The 24,136-nt window shown below is 36.8% G+C and overlaps 1 protein-coding gene across 5 annotated transcripts in view; it reads right to left on the bottom strand.

The window, feature by feature from the left end:
* Positions 1-24,136, bottom strand: part of LOC131240114 (uncharacterized) — a 93,614-nt gene that overhangs the window by 2,774 nt on the left and 66,704 nt on the right. For all 5 annotated transcript variants that reach the window (XR_009168625.1, XM_058238167.1, XM_058238168.1 and 2 more), the window contains exon 11: positions 16,392-16,499. Coding sequence is in view for 4 of the 5 variants with exons in the window: in XM_058238167.1 (XP_058094150.1) it covers positions 16,407-16,499 (93 nt within the window). In the remaining variant the exon portion in view is untranslated. The remainder of the gene's footprint in view (positions 1-16,391; positions 16,500-24,136) is intronic.

Here is a 24,136-nt window from a genome sequence, read left to right as displayed (position 1 = left end):
GGGAGAGAGAGAAGGTTGGTGGGAAAGTGATTTCAGGTTGGTACTTTTATAATTTTAATAATCTTAATGTAATATGTAGTTAAACGGGTGCAATGAATGGTTTAGATTAGTCATTCGACCATCGTATATGCTTGAATGGAGATGATCAATTCTTTGCGCAAATAGTCTACTTTTGGCACAAGGAATTGCTCTCCACGAATGATGATAGATTTATATTTGTAAGATAGATTAGTTATTATCAATTTTGGTAAATTTGATATTTAATTATTTAGACAACGCAATGAACAGGCCAGATCGGCCATACGATTATTGTGTTGTTAGATCTGGAGGTGTTTAATAAGGAAAGCTCAGATTTTCTATGCAAGTGTTGGTATCACTTGGTATAAAAGGTTGAGATTGGCCATCGGTGTATGTGTGGTTAGATCCACACCATTCATCCAATGCATAGAGGCAAAATATGCCAAAACCTCAAAAATCTGGATGATCCAATCATCCGATGGGCCACCCTGATCAATCACTTGCTATTTAATTTCGGAATCTAGATGTAAATAAGCATATGAATGATTCAGATTAACAATCTATGAGCCTCTTTGATTATTAACCGAGGGGTCAATAATGAGGTTAAATATGTCCATTGTGGTTAAATAGACCATAGACCCTTAATTAAAGTAAATCCCCAAATTTTCGGGCTTATCTGCGTATTATCGATCAATTGTCTATCAATTAATCGATCAATCGAAGGTGTCAAATTTTGTCCAACGATCTATATACCTTAAATAGAATTCCGTCGATTCGAAGTTCGATCGATTGAGGCATCTTTGATCAATGTCGATCGATCAACTGTATCGATTGATGTGTCTGGATAGAATCCGAGCTTTGATAATCGAATCAAATGAATATATCATGCATGTAAACTTCAATTAATTGATCGTTGAAGGTTGCTGCGTAGTGGTTGACCACTTAGGGTGTTGAATCAAAGGTGGGAACCACCATGTGATGTAATTGGATTAAACAATAATATGGTTGTGTGCTTGTTAGGATTTCCAAGCCAAATCAATCATATCATCTTGTGAATTCTTCACTACTAGACTCAGGTGAATAACCCAACATGTCTCATGTTCATGGAAATTAAAATGGAATTGTTTGTTGATGTTTTGATCTAATTGATGTTGATTCATAAAACTGTGTCACATTCTAATTTATGTTGTCACATTTAATTTCTGGAAAAGTGATGGAATCACATGCTTACATTCTGAATTAACACAAGAGTTTATGAAATGATGAAATCATACATCATCCATCGCATCCGAATATCATATGGTCGATCTTGGGGGCCCTCCCTGGAAGAAATGTCGATCCCAGTAGAGTGTTACCAAATGCAAGCCATGCCCATGCCTACCGAAAGGTGGAAGCCTACCTAACGGGCGGATGTGGGTTGACGATCACTTCATATGGCGCATTTATACATCATGTGTATACATTTTTGCATTAAGCGCTTTATTCTATTTTAATTGTTGTTTATGAACCATGCTGGGTTATTTAATTAAGCTTGGCCAGCTTACATTTTTATTGATGGAAAAACCATACAGATGAGCCGTTAGCAGATGATGTGGCACAAGAATCGGAATAGATCACTGAACCTGAACATGGCCCACGTGAAACGTAGCTATACTTGTCTAAATATGAATTGACAACATTAGACCATTCCTGAATATCTAATTTATTTGCTAGGATAGTTTGATTCGTGTACAATACATATTTGCATTGATTATGGGATTTTAAGCAATTGTTTAGATTTATTTGATTGAGACATTGGGAGCTTGGAATAAACATATTTATATTAAGATGTTATAACAAAAGAATGATGTTTGAGTTTTATGTTAATTGAATGGTCGTGAAGATTTATATATGCATAGTTGATTGGTGTTAAGTGTTATGTATGCGTGATTGACATTTGACGAACTTAGGTGGAACTTAGAATGAATGTAATTCTCACATCTGATTAAACTGATCAACAGATGAAGTTAGTACACTGTGTATGAGTTACAAACCGAAGCTCGGGTCTGAGGGTGCAAACTTTGTACCCAAATTTTGGGGGATGACCCCCCACCCCCCTATTTAATACTCTTTCTGCTCATTTAACACTCTTCATACGATTACATGAAAGTGCTTCATCTCTCTCCAACCAGCCCATCCTTATAGGGCCCACCGCAATGTGTATGTGAGATTGACTCCGAGATGTGTAATCCCATGCTGGGCCCAAAGCCAAAAAATCACGATGACTTGTGATTCAGGTGAGATACACCAGGGAAACTGTTGGGATAGAGACGTTCATCCTTGATTTTTAGAAGGCCCATTGTGATAAATATGGAAAATCCACTCCATCATATGACCTAAACAAAGTGTTCAAAGTATCGGTATCGCTACAAGTTTCGTTGGCTAGAGATAAAAAACAATATCGATATCGCTGATTACCGGAAATGCGGGGAAACATGAGAAAAACGGTGGAATTTTCAGCGTAACTTCAGGAGATGTTAAAATGTACATAATTAGAATTTTTTTTTTTAAAAAAAAAAATTTGCAAAAAGAATGCATACATAACAAGTTTCCATTTAATGGGGCCTTAAAAGCATGTGCTATTGTAAGAAATCAGTCCAACCATCCCATCCAGCCTATTTAACCATCCAACCTTCCATCCAAACATCCATCGATATTGCAAAATATCAACAACACATAATATTTCACCAAGAAATCATCAACAATTGGAAAGGAAATGAAAGATTGTGGTCTCAATATCGTGCATGTTGCGATATCGATAATATCAAGATATTATCAACATTATTAATGACAAATTGAACACTACATGCGACCAGTGTTCGAATTATCTCCGATATTATCTTTATCTCTAGCTCAGCGATACCGAGAACACTGGTAGTATCAGAAAATCCAGGCATTAGCAATATATCGCTAAGTATCGCCAACGTATCAATATCGCTAATATAATCGCCAATATTTTCAACTATGTAAATTCTAGGTGTCGCTTGTATTACCAATGCATCAATATCACTAATGTATCGCCAATATTTTCAACTAGGTAATGCTTGTATCATAAGTGTATCGACGATATTTCAATAATATCGCCAACGTATTGATATCATCAAAATTTTGTTTATTAGGGAAAAAAAAAATTATTTCAACTTTTTTTTCATGGGCACATGGTTGTATATGGTGTTCAATTTGTTATTGATAATATCATATCGCAATATGCGCGATATTGAGACCACAATCTTTCGTTTCCTTTCCAATTGTTGATGATTGCATGGTGAAATATCATATGTTGTTGATATTTTGCAATATCAATAGATGTTTGAATGGAAGGTTGGATGGTTAAATAGGCTGGATGGGATGGTTGGACTGATTTCTTACAATAGCACATGCTTTTAAGACCCTATTAAATAGAAACTTGTTATGTATACATTCTTTTTGAAAATTTTTTTATTTATAAATATACAAATATGTACATTTTAACATCTCCTGAAGTTTCGCTGAAAATTCAATCGTTTTTCCCATGTTTCCCGACATTTCCGGTTATCAGCGATATAATCGGCGATATTGATATTGTTTCGGTATCCCTAGCCAGCGAAACTTGTAGCGATACCAATACTTCAAACACTGTATGCAACCATGTTCCCATGAAAAAAAAATTGAAATAAATTTTTTTCTAATAAACAAAAATTTGATGATATCAATACGTTGGCGATATTATTGAAATATCGCCAATACACTTATGATACAAGCATTACCTAGAATTTACATAGATGAAAATATTGGCAATACAATGATGATATTGATGCATTGGCAATACAAGCAACACCTATAATTTACATAGTTGAAAATATTGGCAATTACATTAGTGATATTGATACGTTGGCGATACTTAGCGATACATTGCTAATACTTGAAATTTTTGATACTATCAGTGTTATCGGTATCGATGAGCTGGAGATAAAGATAATATCGGAGATATTTCGAACACTGCCTAAACATTTGAATGGGGCCAATTTGTTACAACCATCCATTTGTTTACGAGCCATAAATCATATGTTACAATCATCAAATCAAATTGTTACTATAAAATCATAAGAAATACAAAGTAGGATCTATCCACTAGATGTTTTAAGATGATGATTGGACCGACTTTGTTTCTCTAGTCAATCTTGACTGTTCATTTTCATGCCATTGATTGAAAGCTTAGGATCACCCTATTGGCATGATTTTGCACCATGAGTTGTTCCTAATTGTATGAATAAATGAATGGTTCAGATCGACAATGGGTTACCTCACGTGTGTGTCTAATAGTGAAGAGCATGTAGCGTAGCATTTACTCTGAATTGTGAGGGGAAAGCGGCATAGCATGTGGGGTAAGCTACATGCTACTTCTAGATTTTTAATCACGGCTGTGCTTGGTTGCACCAAATTAGATTGATTAATAATGAAATTTCATGATATTTGGTGCAACTAAATGCAACCTAAGTAATAGGGAAGGGCAGTGATCGAGTATGAAGGTAAAGAAAGAGTGATGAAACTGATTTAATATTGTTACTAATATTATTTTACTAAAAGCATTGATTTTATTAAAAATAGAAAAATGTAACAAATCATTGAAAACATTTATTAATTTTAATGTAGTGAAAAATAACTCGAACTGCGTAGAATGCAGCGTAATCCATGTAGCATGCAACATATGAAAATTATCATATAGGCTATGTAAATTATCACGTAGCGTAGGCTACATGCAACTTAAGCTATTTTCATAAGCTACGTGATGCTAAGGCTAAGCTACGCTACATAGTTTAAGCTATTTAAAACATTGAGAGAGAGAGAGAGAGAGAGAGAGAGAGAGAGAGATCACCACTCTCTTGCAAGTTGTGCCGGAAGCGAGTTGCATGCAAGCAAAACGGGGGGAGAGGGGCTCGAGTGGGCCCCACTATGATGTGTATGTGAAATCCACTCCGACCATCACATGTGTCACCTCATTTTAGGCTTAGGGTCCATAAATCAAGTCATACCGTGATCAAGGTGGGAACACACCATCGAAAATAATGTATAGGGGGACGCCCACCCTCCCAATTGTTTCTGTTGGTGTAAGCTACCTGAATCATAAATCAGGCCCATGACCTAATATGGGATGATGTACCTGATGGTCGGAGTGGATTGCACATCCACATCACGGTGTACCCTATAAAAAAATCAAGGGGGCATTTATCTCCCAACTGTTTCCCTTGGTGTGACCTGCCTAAATCAAGGACTAGCTTGATTTTTTAGGGCCATGGCCTAAAGTGTGATGACAAATCTGATGGTTGGAGTGGATTCCGCATACACGTCATGGTGAACCCTGGCAAAAACAAGGGTGGGCATCCTTCCAACTGTTTCCCTTGGTATGGCCCGTTAACTACAGACCACCCTGATTTTTGGGTTTGGGCCTAACATGAGCCAATGCATCTGATGGCTTAGGTGGATTTCACATACACATCATGGTGACACATCGCAGGGGGGCATGAGTGGGCCCCACTGATGTGTATGTGAAATCCGCTCTGGCCATTACACATGTCACCCCATTTTAAGCCTAGGGTCTAAACATCAAGTTGGTCCGTGATCTAGGTGGGCTACACAATTGGAAACAACGTATAGGGGGGCGGCCACCAAGGTCTTTCGCCCACTAAGGTATTCTGTATCTGTAATGGTAACGGTGGACGTAACGGCCACCATCGTTACCTTTACGATATGGGGCATAACGGCTGTTATGGTCTCTCTTTTTTATTTTTTATTTATTGAAAAAACCTCCAAAAAACCTGTATCTGCCCCGTAATATTGATTAAAAAGTATGAAAAACCTATTTATGTCCCATAATAAACCATTACGAGGCTATTATGGTCTTTATAGGGGATGTAATGTGCCGTTAATGGCAATTAAGGGTCAATTTTATTTTATTTTTTCCATAACGGCTGTTACGGCCGTTACGACCCTGTAACGTGTAACGGTTGCCACTGTTACCTTTACACAGTGTTCGAATGATCTCCGATATTATCGAAATATCTCCGATAGTATCTTTATCTCTAGCTCAGTGATACCGATAACGCTGGTAGTATCAGAAATTCAAGGTATTAGCAACATATCGCTAAATATCGTCAACGTATCAATATCACTAATATAATCGCCAATATTTTCAACTATGTAAATTCTAGGTGTTGCTTGTATAGCCAATGCATCAATATCGCAAATATTTTCGACTATGTAAATTCTAGGTAATGCTTGTATCATAAGTGTATAGATGATATTTCAACAATATCGCCAACGTATTGATATCATCAAAATTTTGTTTATTAGAAAAAAATTTATTTCAATTTTTTTTCATGGGCACATGGTTGTATGTAGTGTTCAATTTGTCATTGATAATATTGATAATATCTTGATCTTATCGATATCGTATCATGTGCGATATTGAGACCACAATCTTTCATTTCCTTTCCAATTGTTGATGATTTCTTGGTAACATATAATGTGTTGTTGATATTTTACAATAACGATGAATGTTTGGATAGAAGGTTGGATGGCTAATTAGGCCAGATGGGATGGTTGGACTGATTTATTACAATAGCACATGCTTTTAAGGCCCCATTAAATGGAAACTTGTTATGTATGCGTTCTTTTTGTAATTTTTTTTTATTGCTAAATATACAAATATGTACATTTTAACATCTCCTAATATTTCGCTGAAAATTCCACTGTTTTTCCCATGTTTCCCTACATTTCCGGTTATCGGCGATATTATCGACGATATCGATATTGTTTCCCTATCCCTAGCCAGTAAAACTTGTAGCGATACTGATACTTCGAACACTGCCTTTACGGCCCCGTAATAGCCTTTACGGCACACCATGGCGCCCACCCTCCAAATTATGTCCCTTGGTGTGGGCCACCTGTATCATAAATCAGCCTGATTTTTAGGCCCAAGGCCTAAAGTGCGATTACACCTGATGGTCGGAGTGGATTTCACATACGCATAATAGTGGACCATATAAAAAATTAAGGGGTGTTTATCTCCCAATTGTTTTGCTTGGTGTGGCCCACCTAAATTAGGGACCATCTTGATTTTTGGGCCCATGGCGTGAAGTGTGATGACACATCTAATGATCGGAGTGGATTTCAAATATACATCATGGTGGGCCCTGCAAAAATCAAGGGTGGGCATTCTTCCAACAGTTTCCCTTTGTATGGCCCACCTGAACTAGGAACCAACCTGATTTTTAGGGCCGGGGCCTAACATAAATTGACGCATCTGATGGTCAATGTGGATTTCATAGACGCATCATGGTGGGACCCACCAAAGCCAGCCCCTATTTGCTCACACAAAAGAGTCTCCCATGGCACAACTCACAAGAGACCGGAACTCTATACATATATACATACATACGTGTGTGCGAGCGTGTGTGCATTGATTGTAATCAAATATATGTGTGTGCGTGTATGTGTATTCATTGATTGTAATCAACTCATGTAATAGACTACTAGATAGTGCCTGATTTGAATCAACCTATGTTATAGTCTATTACATTGCACCCGTGGGTGTCTTGTGCTCTTATTGCCAGCCTCCAACCCGAACAAAGGAGGGTTACATCGGGCTGGCAGGCGGCGTCAAAGTTATGCCATGACTTTCATCATGAATCAGGACAATATGGCATTCCAAAGTAACGCTAGAGTGTTCCCTATAAATGACATGCTGCATTGAAACCTGGGTGTAGTGAGAAATGAGAAAGGGTTGGTTAGGGTGTCCCCTAGAAGCAATGTGCTGCAACAACGTCCGGTTACTACAAAAAGTAGGCAAGAGTTCCCATGCCGTTTTGGATGCACATGGGTAAAGAAGCTAGTCCAGCAGAATAGGATTCATCTTGCTGAATGGAATATAGGAACCATTGACAGCCAAAAGTATGGAGTTAGGAGCAAATGAAACGTAGGAGAGTTAACATAGCTTGCATTCGGGATATAAACTTTAGCATATCGGAAAGGATAATAATAGAAATGGGGTAGGGATAGTGGTGGATAAAAGATTTAAAGGATAGTTGCGGATGTTTAAAGAGTAAGTGATAGGATTTTCTTAGTAAAACTTGTGTTAAGAGAGGATATAATTAATGTTATTCGTGCAATTGCACCGCATGTAAGGATAGAGGATAGAACCAAGAGACAATTCTAGGAGCATATGGATGGACTAGCGCGGAATTTTGAATAGAGGGAGGATATTTGTAGGAGGAGACTTAAATAATCATGAACGAAAAGAAAGTAGAGGAAATGAGAGCGTACAAGATGGATATGGGTTTCGGAAAGAAATGAGATGGTGGATGATATCCTTGATTTCACTTTGGCATACAATAGCCATAAAAAACAAATATTTTAACCTTGAAAAAAAAAAGAACATTAAAAAGAGATGAACATTTAATATCTTTCAAAAGTGGATCATATATAGGCAAGATAGATTTCTTTCCACTTAGGAAAACAAATCGAAGGATTGTAAGGTTATAACAGGAGAGGGTCTATATGTGCAACATAGGTTAATGGCAGGGTGTCCCAAATCGGTTACGTATCGGCTGTAACGGCCGATACATAACGGTAACGGCGGTTCCCGGTACGCGATATAGGGGCTGAATCGGGGAGGTCTAGAAAATGGAACTAAAACTACCGTTACGGGGTCCGTAACGGCCCTTACAAGGCATAACAGCCGTTACGGGCCCGTAACAGTTGTTACAGGCAGTGTTCAAATTATCTCCGATATTATCGAAATATCTCCGATATTATCTTTATCTCCACTCCAGCTCAACGATACTGATAACACTGGTAGCGATACTGATAACGCTGGTAGTATCAGAAATTCAAGGTATTAGCAATGTATCACTAAGTATCGCCAATGTATCAATATCGCTAATGTAATCATCAATATTTTCAACTATGTAAATTCTAGTCGCTTGTATTGCCAATGCATCAACATCGCCAATATTTTCGACTATGTAAATTCTAGGTAATGCTAGTATCATAAGCGTATTGACGATCACAACATTCAAGATATTGAGACCACAATCTTTCGTTTCATTTCCAATTGTTGATGATTTCTTGGTGAAATATCATGTGTTGTTGATATTTTGCAATATTGATGGATGTTTAGATGGAAGGTTGGATGGTTAAATAGGTTGGAGGGGAGGGGTGGACTGATTTCTTACAACAACACATGCTTTTAAGGCCCCATTAAATGGAAACTTGTTATGTATGCATTCTTTTTGTAATTTTTTTTATTTCTAAATATGAAAATATGTACATTTTAACATCTCCTGAAGTTTTACTGAAAATTCCACCATTATTCCTATGTTTCCCCACATTTCCGGTTATCAGCGATATTATTGGTGATATCAATATTGTTTCTGTATCCCTGTCTAGCGAAACTTGTAGCGATACCGATACTTCAAACACTGGTTACAGGCAGTAACCCTAAAGAAAATAGACAAAAAAAAAAACCTAACGTGAACGCCGTTGAAACTTCTTCTTCTTCTTCTTGCTGCAGCTCCCCGCGATGCCGCTGCAGCTACTCCTCCTGCTTCTTCTTCTTCTTCTTTCCCCTCTGGTGCAGCTCCCCCTCTCGTTTTCTCATTCTCTCTCTTTTTCCCTCTCTCCCTCTCGTTTTCTCCTTCTCTCTCTTTTTCCCTTTCTTTCCCTCTCCTTTTTTCTTTTTCCCTCTCATTTCTCTCTCCCTCTCTTGGTCTTGGAAAAAATGAATGGGTGGCGTGGCTATAAAACAGCCACACACCTTATTTTTTTAAGTGATCTGCGGCGCATGCTGCTTAGTGCACTTGCATTGTTTTAATGCATGCGGCCCACCTTGATTTATGTACTATATTATATATCCATGCCACCCATCAGTTTTTCCTGATCATTTTAAGGTATGGTCCCTAAAATGAAGCAGATCCAGATCTCAAGTGGACCGCAAAGTAGGATTGAAGGCCCACTGTGCACTTGCATTGTTTTAGTGCATGTGGCCCACCTTGATTTATGTGTTGTATTATATATCCACGCCACCCATCAGTTTTCCTGATCATTTCAAGGCATGGTCCCTAAAATGATGCAGATCCAGATCTCAAGTGGACCGCACAATAGGATTGAATGGCCACTGTTAAAAACTTATTATGGCCCACTGTAATGTTTATTTACCATCGAAACTGCTAATAAGGTTGCATGGACTTGGATCAAGGAAAACACAAGTCGCGGTTTAAAAATAAAAAATATAATAATAATAATAATAATAGAAGTTTTAATTGTGGGAATTCAATCCCTACTGTGTGGTCCACTACAGATTTGGATTTGCCTCATTTTTTGGACCATGCCCTAAAAAGAGTTGGCAAAAAGGATGGACAACATGGATATACAACAAATGCATCAAGGTGGGACCTATATTCAGGGCGTCATTCACTAGCGGTCCACCTAAGGTTTAAATCTGCCTGTTTTTTTGGATCATGCTTTAAAATAAGCTGGCAAAATAGATTGACGGCATGGATAAACAAATACATCAAGGTGGACCCCAATTTCAAGGCCTCACCCACTAGTGGTCCACCTTAGATATGGATCTACCTCATTTTTGGACCATGCCTTAAAATGATTTGATAAAATGGATGGATGTCATTGATATACAATACATACATCGTGGTGGGCCCTATGTACATGGCCGTAAAAATTGTCCATGAGGCATACATTAACTCAAAATTAATAAATTAAATTATGACACTTTTGTTGCCATGTCACAATTCCAAAATTAAATTATTTAAATGATTTTCACTATTAATTTACAAACACTTGTTTTTCTGAAATAGGATCATTTGATATTTTTCATTCTTCACTGTTCAATAAATATCCACCAATCCATTAGTGAGATAAGTGCCAATAGATTGCATGAATATAACGTTGATTTGGGGCATCAAATGGTCCACCAAATCAGCTCTAAATCGACAACACTATTTACTTGAATATAATTTCAAATTTTTTCTTAAGATTTATTGGGAAAATTTATATTAATTTGTTAAATATATGAATTACATAATTGGACATAAAAGTCCCTAGATTGTATGTTGAAATAAAATGTACACAAGTCACAAGGTATGTAATACACCAATACCTACAAATATGAGATATTTTGGTGTTAGATTCATTCTAATTAATTCATATTGATATTATATAGTTAGATAATTAAATATAAAAGATCTATAGCCAATACTAGCTTGTCAAGTTCATAAATTCATCAAGCAGTCCGATACAACTTCTCACCAAAGAGTGGACCGTTACACCACCATAAACATGTTCCAAATTATAAATGAATGCATATTTGGAATATTTAGAATATTCCAGATTTAATGGATATTTTTCCATAATTTTTTTACCAAAATTTTTTTACACCATTACACACCCTGTATCGGCCATTACGGCCCCGTATCGGCCGATACGGGCCGTATCCGTATCGGTGACGGTGGGCACCGTTACACCCACCAATACCACAACGGAACACCTTGGTTAATGGTTAGATAATTACATTTGAGAGAGAGAGAGAGAGAGAGAGAGAGAGAGAGAGAGAGAAAGGGAATGTAGTAGGTGTCCACAAACTAGGTGGTGGAATTAAACGGAGAGAAAACATTATTATTTAAAAATAAATTGATTTTAGAAGGAAAATAGAATGTTGAGGAAGAAGTAAATATCATGTGGAATGAGAATGCTAATTGCATTAAGAAAGTGACAAAAGATGTTTTAGAAGTGACTAGAGGGAAAAGCTCATCATAAAAGGAAATGGTGATGGAATGATGATGTAAAAGATATTCACGAGAAACATTCATGCTTCAAAGACTCATGGTGGACTAAACACGATGAAAGTTTTAAACAATATAGAAATGCCAAAAAGATTGCTAAGAAAGTAGTAAGCGAGGCTAAACTTAAAGCTTACGATGATCTTTACAATAGATTGGGGCCGAGAGAAGGTAAGAAAAACGTCTTTTAACTTACAAAAATGAGAGAGAGGAAGGGTAGGGACCTAGATCATGTTAAATGCATTAATATTTAAGAGCGATAACCATAGAGTACTAGTAAAGGACAGTGAGATCAATGAACGGTGGAGAAGCTATTTTAGAACTTACTAAATGACAACCACTCGAGCATAGGGAAAGAAGGAACCATAAATTCAAATGACGTTAGAGACAGATATTTGCGTAAGATTAGGATATCCGAAGTGAAAGAAGCTTTGAGAAATATGAAAATAGGAAAGGCCCAAGGACTAGATGGTATACCAATAAAGGTTCGCAAGTGTATGGGAGAAACACGGTTATTTTGGTCCAAAAGTTGTTTAACGTGATTTTAAGATTGACAAAAAAAATGCCAAATGAATGGAGGAAAAGTACCGTTGTACCTATTTACAAGAATAAGGAGACATACAGAGCTGCACTAACGATCATGGGATTATGAGCCGTACTGTGAAACTTTGGAAAGAGTGATTGCACAAAGACTAACGCCTGAGATGAATATGTTAGAAAATCAACTTGGTTTCATGCCCAGGAGGTCTTGACCTTATTTTCCAACTTAGACAATTGATGGAGAATATAGTGAGAGGAAGGATTTCCACATGGTCTTTATTGACTTAGAGAAAGCATATGATTGGGTCCCTAGAAAGTTAATCTGGTGGATGTTAGGAAAGGAGTTTCAAGAGGATATGCTGACATGATTACGGATATGTATGAGGGAGAGGTAATAAATATGAGGACCAGTGGTGAGCTCTTAATTACTATAGACTTGCACCAGGGTTGGCATTGAGCCGATACCTCTTTGCATTATTATGAACGAGTTAACAAGGCATTTGTAGGAAGAGATCCCATGGTGTATGTTGTTTACAAATGACATAGTTTTTATTGATGCATCAACATAAAGCTAGATTTATGGAGAGCTGCTTTAGAATTTAAAGGATTTAAAATTAGTCAGACTGAGATAAAGTATATGGAGTGCAATTTTACTAACAATAGGAATGAACACGAGGAATTAGCTAAGATTGCAGACCTAGAAGTCCCAAAATGACCACTTTTGAGTTATGATACCTTAGGCCAATAATTCATGAGAGTGGAGAGATTGAGAATGCAATTGGCCGAAGAATTCAAGTTGGGTGGAAGAAACAGAGACGTTCCTTTGGAGTTTTACGCGATCATCGTGTACCACTCAAACGAAAAGGAAAATTTATAGGATAGCTATAAGACTATCCATGCTTTATGGGACAAAATGTTGAGTACTTAAGGAACAACATATTCATAGGATGAGTATAGTTGAAATAAGGATGTTGAGATGGATGAGTGGCAAAACGAGGAAGGATAGAATTAGAAATGAATGCCTTCAAGGGAACTTAGTAGTACCAATAAGTAATAGATGAGGGAAAGCAAACTTAGATGGTTTGGTCATGTGCAATGAAGACCAAGAACCACACCAGTTGGGAGTGAGTTGGTACAAGTTGAAAGCTCTAAAGGGGGAAGGGAAAGGCCCAAAAGGACATGGACGGTGGTAGTAAGAAATGAATTAATGACCTATGGTCTAACTGAAGTTATGGCCCTCAATAGAATAGAATGGAAGAATAGGATTCATGTAGTGCGTAGCCACACCCACCCAGACCCCCACCCTCACCTACCCACATGTATGTGTACATAGTGTTTGAGTTGTCGGTATCGTTACAAGTTTCGCTGGTCAGGGATAAAGATATAATATCGTTATCGCCGATAACCGGAAATTCGGAGAAAAATATGATAACAGTGAAATTTTTTCATGAAACTTCAAGACATGCCTAAATACACATAATTGTATATTTAGAAATTAAAAATTTGTAAAAAAATGCATTAAATAATAAATTTTCATTTAATGGGGCCCAAAAAAGCATACATTTCCATAAGAAATTACTCTAATAATAACCAAAATAAATTTATCTTAAATTTCAAGTTGACCGCACCATATGAAACAGTGGTAATAATAATTTCCACCAAATCTTCATAGGGCCCAGTGATGTTTATTTGTCATCCAAATTGTTCATAAGATCACAAGGACATGGTTGAATAAAAAACGGAAATATCATGTTGATACAAAACTTTTCTGGCCCCCGATAATTTTTCAATGGTAAACATTCAATTCACACAGTTTCATGTGGTGTGGTCCACCCAAGCTTTGGATATGCTTCATTTTTTGGCTTGTGCCTTAAAATCATCTAATAAAATGGATGGACTGAGTTGGATCAAATACACAATTACTATGGGCCCACATTTTACTCAGTGTGCAATTTACTTCGTTCCGGCGCAGTCTGGAAGCGAATTGGCAAGTGCACCTCATACCAGCTATTGACGTCAGCAAGTGATATGGGTCTGATCATGAGGTGTGTGTTATATCCAAACCGTTAATCCATTTGAAGAGATCGCCTTAAGCCTTTAGACGAAAAATAAGACAGATATAACTATCAAGTGGACCACACTGCAAAAACGAGTGGGGAATTGAACATCTACCATTGAAACTCTTTTTGAGGTCACAGAAGTTTTGGATCAGTATGAAAATTGTTTTTCCACTTCATTCAGATATTTGTGTTTTTACGAACAGATTGGATGCAAAATAAACGCTATGGTGGGCCCTACAAATTGTTTAACGGTGACAATCATTATCTCTACTGCTATCTATGGTGCGGTCTATATAATCTTTGGATATGATTCATTTTTTGGATAATGCTCTAAAATGAACTCTAAAAACAAATGAACGGTGTAGATATAATAAATACATCACTGTGGGGCCAACGTAACTTTGATTTTCACAGAAGTTTTGGATCAGTATGAAAATTGTTTTTCCACTTCATTCAGATATTTGTGTTTTTACGAACAGATTGGATGCAAAATAAACGCTATGGTGGGCCCTACAAATTGTTTAACGGTGACAATCATTATCTCTACTGCTATCTATGGTGCGGTCTATATAATCTTTGGATATGATTCATTTTTTGGATAATGCTCTAAAATGAACTCTAAAAACAAATGAACAGTGTAGATATAATAAATACATCACTGTGGGGCCAACGTAACTTTGATCTCCTTTGAACCGTTCGTACAACTCGGAGCTCGAGGAGCGTCAGTGCTGGTCTTCGCACGACACGTACCTACAACAGCTATATAGCTGGTGTGAGGTACAGCAGCCAATCCGCTTCTGATGGATCCCTAATTGTGGGACCCATTATTAAGTATGTACCTTACATCTACACCGTCCATCATATATGAAGGCTTATTTTAGTGTTTGATATGAAAAATGAACCAAATTTGAATCTTCAATGGACCACACAATAGGAAACTTTGTGAATTGAACGCATATCATTAAAAACTTCTTGGTGGCCACAGAAATTTTGAATCAAGCTGATATTTATTTTAACCCTTCATCCATGCCTTTTTATATTTACAAAAAGGTTTGATGACAAATAAACATCACTGTGGGGCCTAAGAAGGTTTCAACGGTAAAAATCATTATTCTTATTGTTTCTTGTGGTGTGGTCCACTGGAGCTGTGGATATGCTTTAATTTTGGGATTTACCCCTAAAATAAACTAGAAAAATGAATGGACGGCATGGATAAATCACATACATTCACGGTGGGCCCAGAAAGTTTACTCAGTACGCTGAAGCTCACCATGCGCCTGTTTGCTTTCGCTGAAGCAAAAAAAAAAAAGAAAGAAAAAAGAAAAAAAAAAGAAAAAAAAGGGTTTCGTCTGCAAAGAGGGTTTTCTGGCGAAAAGGGGCGATTTTTGACGAGGGTTTCAAACAATCTACCGAAATCTCTGATTTTTCGCCAAAATCTTTGATTTTTCGCCGAAATGATGTATCTGTGAGTCACACGAGACGGGCGCTGTCGATTGCTGCCCATGAGATTCTTTGCTTCCGAGTTCCGATCAACCATCAACCAGGTATTACCGAAATCAAAGGTTTATTTTTCCATTTTTACCGAAAAAATCAAAGATTATCGAAGATATCGCCGATATTTCGCCAATAATCAAGAGAGAAACGAAAAACGGGGGTTTCGGTGTCGCTAGTCTAGTGACACCGATATTATCGGCGATATTATCGACATTTCGTCGACAATGCGAACACTGTGTGTACATAAGGGTGCATGTAACACTAGTTGATCTGGGAGCACCCATGTGCATGTGTGAATATATGCATGCATAGATACGTCGTACGTGTATGGATGCAATAGAGGAAAGGTGTGAAAGTCAATTGCAGGTGTTATATGTTGCCAAACAAAATAATAATAAGAAGAACTTACAACAATGCAAACACACTATGCGCAGGGACAAAGTCTCCTCGTATGCTGATGAGTACCATCACATGAGAGCATGGTTGACATTCGTGTATACAAGCACGCACCTGGATTCTGAAATTAAGAGCAAATATTGATCAAATCAACTTTGATGTCATGGCCATTTTCATTGTTGTTAGCATTACTGCCAACGATAGTTTCTTCAAGCTTACGAAGAATAATTGAACTAGTGTTGCAAGTCCGTTTGGGAAGTCAGATAGCAATTGCTTACAAATGGTAGGTGCTTTTTTTTTTTTTTTTTTTTTTTAAAGATTGATGGTATGCAGTACTATCTGAATATAAAAATAAAACTTCAAAAGAAGCAATTTTTTATCTCTAACATATTTGATAGCGGTTCTTAGGTTCCTTATTTTACAGATGAACACCCTTGATTTTCTGAAAGTAGCAAATGTTAGAATCCAAAAAAAAAGCTTACTACATGGAGTCGTCAGATCGGATTCTCCTAATGAGTAGCCCAATTAGATGACAGAAGAATAGGTATTGGCTAGATAAAATGTACAGCACATAGCATTGTAAGTTAGCACACTACGCCTTTTTACTCACCAATGTGTAGGGCATCTTATTGTGAAAAAGGTGGGCCCCACCATGAAGATCACCTAGAGTGCGGGCGGTCCCCAAATCAGGTGGACCACACCTGTGTGTTGGGGTCAGATCATCGGTTGTCTGTTGACTTTCACAGTGTGGCGCACCTGATTAGTGGACCAGTTTGATTTTCACACTAGGAGATCTTTGTGGTGGTCCAATCTTTTGCTCAGATTTGATGTAGCATGTTAACTTAGCATGTGAAGGTTGTATACAACAGGTTTTCAATATTCGTTTCAGGGGCATATTACGATACAGGCCATATCAGACCTGTACGGCCCTATGTTGGTCCCTTTTTAGACCAAAAAAATTACAAAACAGAATTTTTGAGTAAATGGGAAACACAAGAATCTATACTTTTCTGTGTTTTGGACTTGTATTGAATGGTGTATTGACCATGCTTTAGTAAAAATGATGTACGACTAGCCAAGTATAACTAGGTCTCACAGGTCAGTCCTGTAAGCGGTACTGGAACTCGTACATTGTATGCTGCTTCCTCCAATACATTTTATGCTAGGGATTCAATCATGTGGTTGCTCGAGTACATACTCTAAACATATGCAATGCTAGTTTTACATACAAATTAATGTTGTAATTTATATATCAAATGATGAATGTTATTATTATATATCCAGCATGCATAGCATTATATGATATGTATGTTGCATAAACCAAAGTATAAATGTCTACATTCAAAATGTAAATTTGCATTACAACTTAATCAACAACTACGAGTATCGAATTATAATTTCAGGTTGGTAGAAAAAGCAATCTGTATCACACATTTCAAACAAAAAATGTAGGGGGCTGAGAATTTAGCTGACCTTTTGACTTCTAAATTTATCAACCATTATTTTCATCAGTTGATGTATAAACTATAGACTATGGAGTATAGATTATATCGACTCGAGCATCATTACTACCAATTAGGCAAATACTATCACCATATCATCCAGCAATTGGGATCTTCATGCACTCCAAACCATTTTCCATTTTCACCATACACTCACCACCTAGAATTTAGAGTGCATTAAACTTAATACATATATACGTAGGTTCATAAATATAATTATTTAACTACCTAAATGGTGCACTTTGCTTTGATTTGCCGAATATTGCTCAAATCTTGTGTTTTGATCTTCAAAATAAAAATAGATCTAGTTGAAAATGGTTTCTACGTTTCCTCCAAGTTTGAAATGGAGAGGAGAAAAATCAGAAAACAAAAATTGGAAAATGATAGTTGTGAGAATATCAGTAGCTATACAGCCTGTGTTGGCCTACGCAGGACAATACAGCCACCAAGTTTTGGGTCAGACCATTTCACCCCCAATTCACGTATTGGCATTGGCTGATACAGACGGACCTTTCTATGCATATTGGCCTACAACCGATACAAGGTGGGCGTATCAGTAGCAATACAGCCTTTGTCAGCCGACGCAGGATGATACGGACAACAAATTTTGGGTCAGACCATTTCACCCCCAATCAGGTATTGGCATTGGCCGACACAAATGCAACACACTTGTGTCGGCCGACATGATAGAGATTTTGGAACCATTGTTGTATATGATCATTCCTCGGTAGAGAAAAGACCTCATTTGTTGGGCATATACCCTCTCCACATGCGACAAACGTGACCACATGGCAAGCGTGAAGAATATCTGAATGGTGCATAAGGTTAACTGTCCATTATTCTGATAAACTTGTGTCCTACCAACTGATGAGTAAACTGGAGATTTTTGTGTATGGCCATCTTCACTGTGGGGCCACCTTATGCACAGCTCAGATGTCCCACATGCCAGGTTGTCAGGTGTGTTGCTTATAAAGGTGCATGTAGGAAGGAATGAGTTCGGGCTAACAAATCTCATCAAAAGATGCCTTGTGGCTGGCAAAACCTCCAAGAGAATAGAGGAACACTTGAGCAGAAATGAAACCGTTTCCCCAATAAGGGAAATGCCTGATAACTGTTCTGCAAATTCCAGAAACCTCGAGCCTGACTTAGGAGGTGAATTTTCATATTTGGAGAAATTTGCTTAGCTTCCCATAGATAAGGAAAACATGATTGAGTTCACTATGCCAATTCCAAAGGGAAGACAGTTCCTAATACTTGAATCTTTCATAGCTCTGAGATATATTTCAAAATTCTTTCAAGAGTAAAATATGCAGTATTCCATTGGCTTTCTTGTATTTCAAATTAAAAGAAAATTTCTAGTTTCTCTTTAATAGTCATATGAAATGGATAAGACATATTATACTGCTGCTAAGTTATGAGATATAATCCCATCTAATCAAGGTGTGCCGTATTGGTGGCCGTAAGTTACCCCAGTAAAGGTCGACGGCGATTGCAATGGTTGAAAAACGGTCACTTTTTTTTTTCTATAAAAATCACAATTTCTCCGTTTTTTTTTTCACTTCTTTTGATTCCTACTTGTTCTTAAATTCTTTCTATGCAATTTCAACCTTCATTGACTAGTTATTTTGGATTAGAACATTTAAGCAATTTGGGGAAATCAAAGCTCCATGGGCCATTTTGGGAAAATTTTAAAAAATAGGCATGCATGAGCCTTCTTTTTTTCTTGTTGGAATTGAATTGTATGAAGATTCAATCATCAAATCGACCACATCTGGGTAGTATTTTTTTTTTTTTCCTTAAATTGTTGTTTATTATTTAAAAATGCCAATAATTCTTTCATTTCTTTTTTTTTCTTTTTTCTTTTTGTTAATGTTGAGTGTGAATGGATCCAATTGATGTAGGATGAGTAGATGTAAATATCCATGTGTTGATTTTGGATTATTAATGGCATTTTCTATTTTTATTTTTCGTATTTTCGGATGAATAATGACTTTTTCTTAAAAAAAATGTGTGTGTGTGTATTCATTGGCGTTGGGTGTAGATAGTTCCAATTGATGTAGGATGAGTAGAAGTACATATCTCAGTGACGACTTTGGATTATTGATTGCATTTCCTTTTTTTTTTATGAATAATTATTTTTTTAAAATAATTTTAAAAAATTACTTGATGTTGGGTGTGGATGGTTCCTATTGATGTAGGATGAGTAAGATGTACATGCGCTTGTGTTCCTCGTTTCAACACTAAGGTCTTGGTATCGATTCCCTAGTGGGGTTGGCTAACACTGGAGTGTGTATTGACAGTGGCTTGTGAACTAATAAGCTAACCGGGAAAAAAAAACAAAAAAAAAAAAAAAAAAACATACGCTTGTGTTGGTCTTGGATTATTGATAACATTTCCTTCTTTATTTTTTTTACTTTCACATGAATAATGATTTTTTCTTAAAAATGGTTAAAATTTTATTTCTTTTAATTGATGTTGGGTGTTGATGGTTCCAATTGATGTAAAATGAGTAGATGTACATATCCATGTGCTGATTTTAGATTATTGATAACATTTCCTTTTTTTTTTTCATATGAATAGTGACTTCCTTGGAAAAATGGTTAAAATTTTATTTATTTTTAATTGATGTTGGGTATAGATAGTTCCAATCAATGTTTTCCATATTGTTATCGTGCAACGCATCACACCCTTGGGATACAAATACATATCGATTATCACATGGGATATATTGGTTGTATCGCTATTGTTGGGAAACATGGGGGAAACATTGGAAATTGGTCGAATTTTTCAATGGAACTTCAGGGATCATTAAAAAAGACATCAATATACACTTAGAAATCAAAACATTACAAAAAACAAGTGCACATAATAGATTTTCTATGTATGGATCCAAGTGTATTCAAAGTCAATTCATATAATGTATATATGTAAGAAGACATGTATGGAAACACAAGCAATACATTCAAAAGCAAAAGAAGAAGTAGAAAACTAGAAATATATTTGTGATTGTGAATAATGTGTGTGGTTGTGGCTCGAATCCACAGAGTTGCACAGTGGTTCAAAATCATCATCTCCATCTCGACGAGGCTGGGCATAGTACTGTTGTTCCAGAAATCGACAATACTATGCCCAGGTCATAATAGAATGATACCAGTGAAGATACTTGCTAACATAACATTGGTACTCATCCTCTCCGATTTATAGCAAAAAAAAAATTGGATAAAAAATCAAAATGCTCACAATCACACGATTGAAAACGGCCCCAAATTGGCTTCAATTTTGATTCCAACTTGAAATTGGTGTTTTTCACTGAAGGGATTCACAATGATGGGTCAAAATCCACAATAGATCTACTGAAAAGTGGAGAGAAATCAAGAAAATGGGTTTGGATGGTTTTTCTTTTCAATTTTTCTGCCATCAAACTAAACTTCCCATGCATTCATGTGATATTTGTCGAAATCGATAGATAGCGTTGATGCAAAGAATTTTTTGTAAATGGTTGGTGGCGATATTTTATGGTATCTATGATACCATGCGATATGTTGCGATATATCCAACGATATGTAAAATTTTAGACACTATATGTGCATTTCATATCACATAGGTGCAAGACAATATATTGTGGGATATATCGGCTGATATCGTCGATACTAAAAACATTGGTTCCAATTAATGTACGATGAGTAGATGTACATATTCATGTGTCGATTGTGGATTATTGACAGTATTTTCTATTATTTATTTTTCTTATTTTCCAATGAATAGCGACTCTTTCTGTAAAGTGGCTAAAAAAATTATTTTTTAAATTGATGTTGGTTTTGGATGGTTGCAAGTGATGTAGGATAAGTAAATGTAAGTATCCATGTACTGATTTTGGATTATTGATAGCACTTTCAATATATATATATATATATATATATATATTGGGTGAATAATGATATTTTTTGAAAAATGGTTAATTTTTTTAAATTGGATGTTGGGTGTGGATGATTCCAATTGATGTAGGATGAGTAAGATGTACATATCCATGTGTTGATTTTGGATTATTGATAACATTTCCTTCTTTCAGATGAATAGTGCCTTTTTAGAAAAATGGTTAAAAACTTTATCTTTTTTGTTAAAAAAAATCATGTTGGCAGTGGATGGGTCCAGTTGATGTGGGATAAGCATGTATACATTCATGTGTTGATTTTGATTTTATTGATAGCATTTCTTCTTCTTTTCTTATTTTTTGGATGAATAGTGACTTTTTCTTAAAAATGATTAAAAAATTGATGGTTTTTTTTTTGTTAGCTTGTTAGTACACTCACTGTCAGTTCACACATCACTGTTAGCCAACCCCACTAGGGAATCGATACCAAGACCTCACTATTGAAACAAGGTATCTTTCACTCAGTCTACCACTTGAGCTATGGATCTGGGTGTATTAAAAAATTGATGTTGAGTGTGGATGATTCCAATTGATGTAAGATGAGTATATGTACATATCCATATGTTGATTGTGGATTATTGATAGTATTTTCCCTTTTTTTACCCTTATTTCCAGATGAAAGTGATTGTATGTTTATATTTTGGGCAGGTGAAGCACTTGATTCATTCTCGTTTAGGGTTTACTTTAAACTAGTTGAGCACTTTAGACTTTTGTTTAACTTCACCTGTTACAATTTCATTTAGACTTTACTAGTAAGAAAATGACTACCCGTCAGGAAGTAAGGATATTGGATGGTAACATTATCTGAGGGTGGGTGGTATTAGGCATGCAATGAATTGTAATTATTGTGGTAGAGTGATAACTAGTGGAATCATGTTACTTAAACAACATTTGACACATTAAAAAAGCCAAGTCGTGGGGTACAATAGCATGCCAAGAGAGATAATGAACATGATGCAGCAAAATTTGGGAGAGTTGAAGGGGAAAAGAACTATCGTGCACAAAAAGAAGCAGAATGCTCTTGATGTCGCTAGACATGAGGTGTTTGGTCTTTTGATTATATGGGCATCGATGATGAGAATGTTGATTTCGATGAAGGTTCAGAATGGGAGGTGACAATGGCTAGAAGTGAGTGTGCACACTGCTCGTGAAGAAGAAGACTGTTGGTGCGTGTTTGGAGGGAAGGGATCTGTACATTGTTTCGGAGGTAGTAAGAGTGGAAGTGCAGTTGCGACTGGGGAAAGGTTAGTGATTTACGGCATGTCTTCAGGGGCCGACTGGAGACTTCTTCACGTGCTCCCCTCATGGCTGATGATGGGATGTGGTGGAGCCCAGGAGACCCTCGTGTGATCTGATTCTATTTAGAAAAGAGACGACAAAATAGAAGAAGATCAAATAAATGTGGACTAGAACTGCGATTGAGAAGCTTGTAAGGTAGCGGCCAAGCTATTCATACATGGCAACATATCCCAAAATGTTGCCGACTCCCTGTACTAGCAAGCGGTAATTGATGCAGTGATGGAAACATGCGAAGGAGTTAAGGCATCCACAACTAAATATATAAAGGGGAAATAGACAAAACCAGAGTATCAAGACTGGCATGAGCGGCTATCTTTAAACCCATATGGCATATCAGAGGATGCACGATTATTTGCGATACCTGGATTGGCTAAACTAAATGTAGCATGATCAACTCATGGTATACTGCCACTTGGGAACAGTGTTCCACAAATCAATCGATGCATCAGATGCAACAGAAAATGCTAACCATGTTTCGCCCTAATGGACAAGATTGGAGAAAATGTGTTGTTGATTGTGACCAACAATAAAGCAATAAATAACTCTACAAGAAGAATGTTGATGGCAAAGAGACCATATATATATTTTTTGGTCATCGTGTGCTACACATTGCATCAACCCATATTAGAAGGTAGTGAAAAGAAGAAGTGTAGCAGCATTGGTCGAAAGGGAAAAATAAGTGCCGACATTCATTTGCAACCACAATCAATTAGTCGCCATAATGAGAAGGTTCACAAATGGGAGAGAGCTAGTCAGGCATGTTGTGACTAGATTTGCGACGAACTTTATATCCCCTTGAGAGTTTGTACCAACATTAGGGAGAGTTGAGCAAGATGTTTGCTTCCCAGGAGTGGCTCAGCACAAAATATAGGCAAAAGACATTGGGAACACCAGTTGAGGTTGAGGCAACCATCAAGGACAACAAATGTTGGAAGAAGGTTACAAATATCCTCAAGGTGATGGAACCACAAATGATGGTAATCCATCTTACTGAATTAGACGAGACACCTACCATAGACAACCTCA

This window comes from Magnolia sinica, chromosome 3 (assembly GCF_029962835.1).
Source record: "Magnolia sinica isolate HGM2019 chromosome 3, MsV1, whole genome shotgun sequence".
Taxonomy (NCBI): Eukaryota; Viridiplantae; Streptophyta; class Magnoliopsida; order Magnoliales; family Magnoliaceae; genus Magnolia; species Magnolia sinica.
Note: the sequence above shows the minus strand (reverse complement) of the source record. Positions and strands in the feature narration are given on the sequence as shown.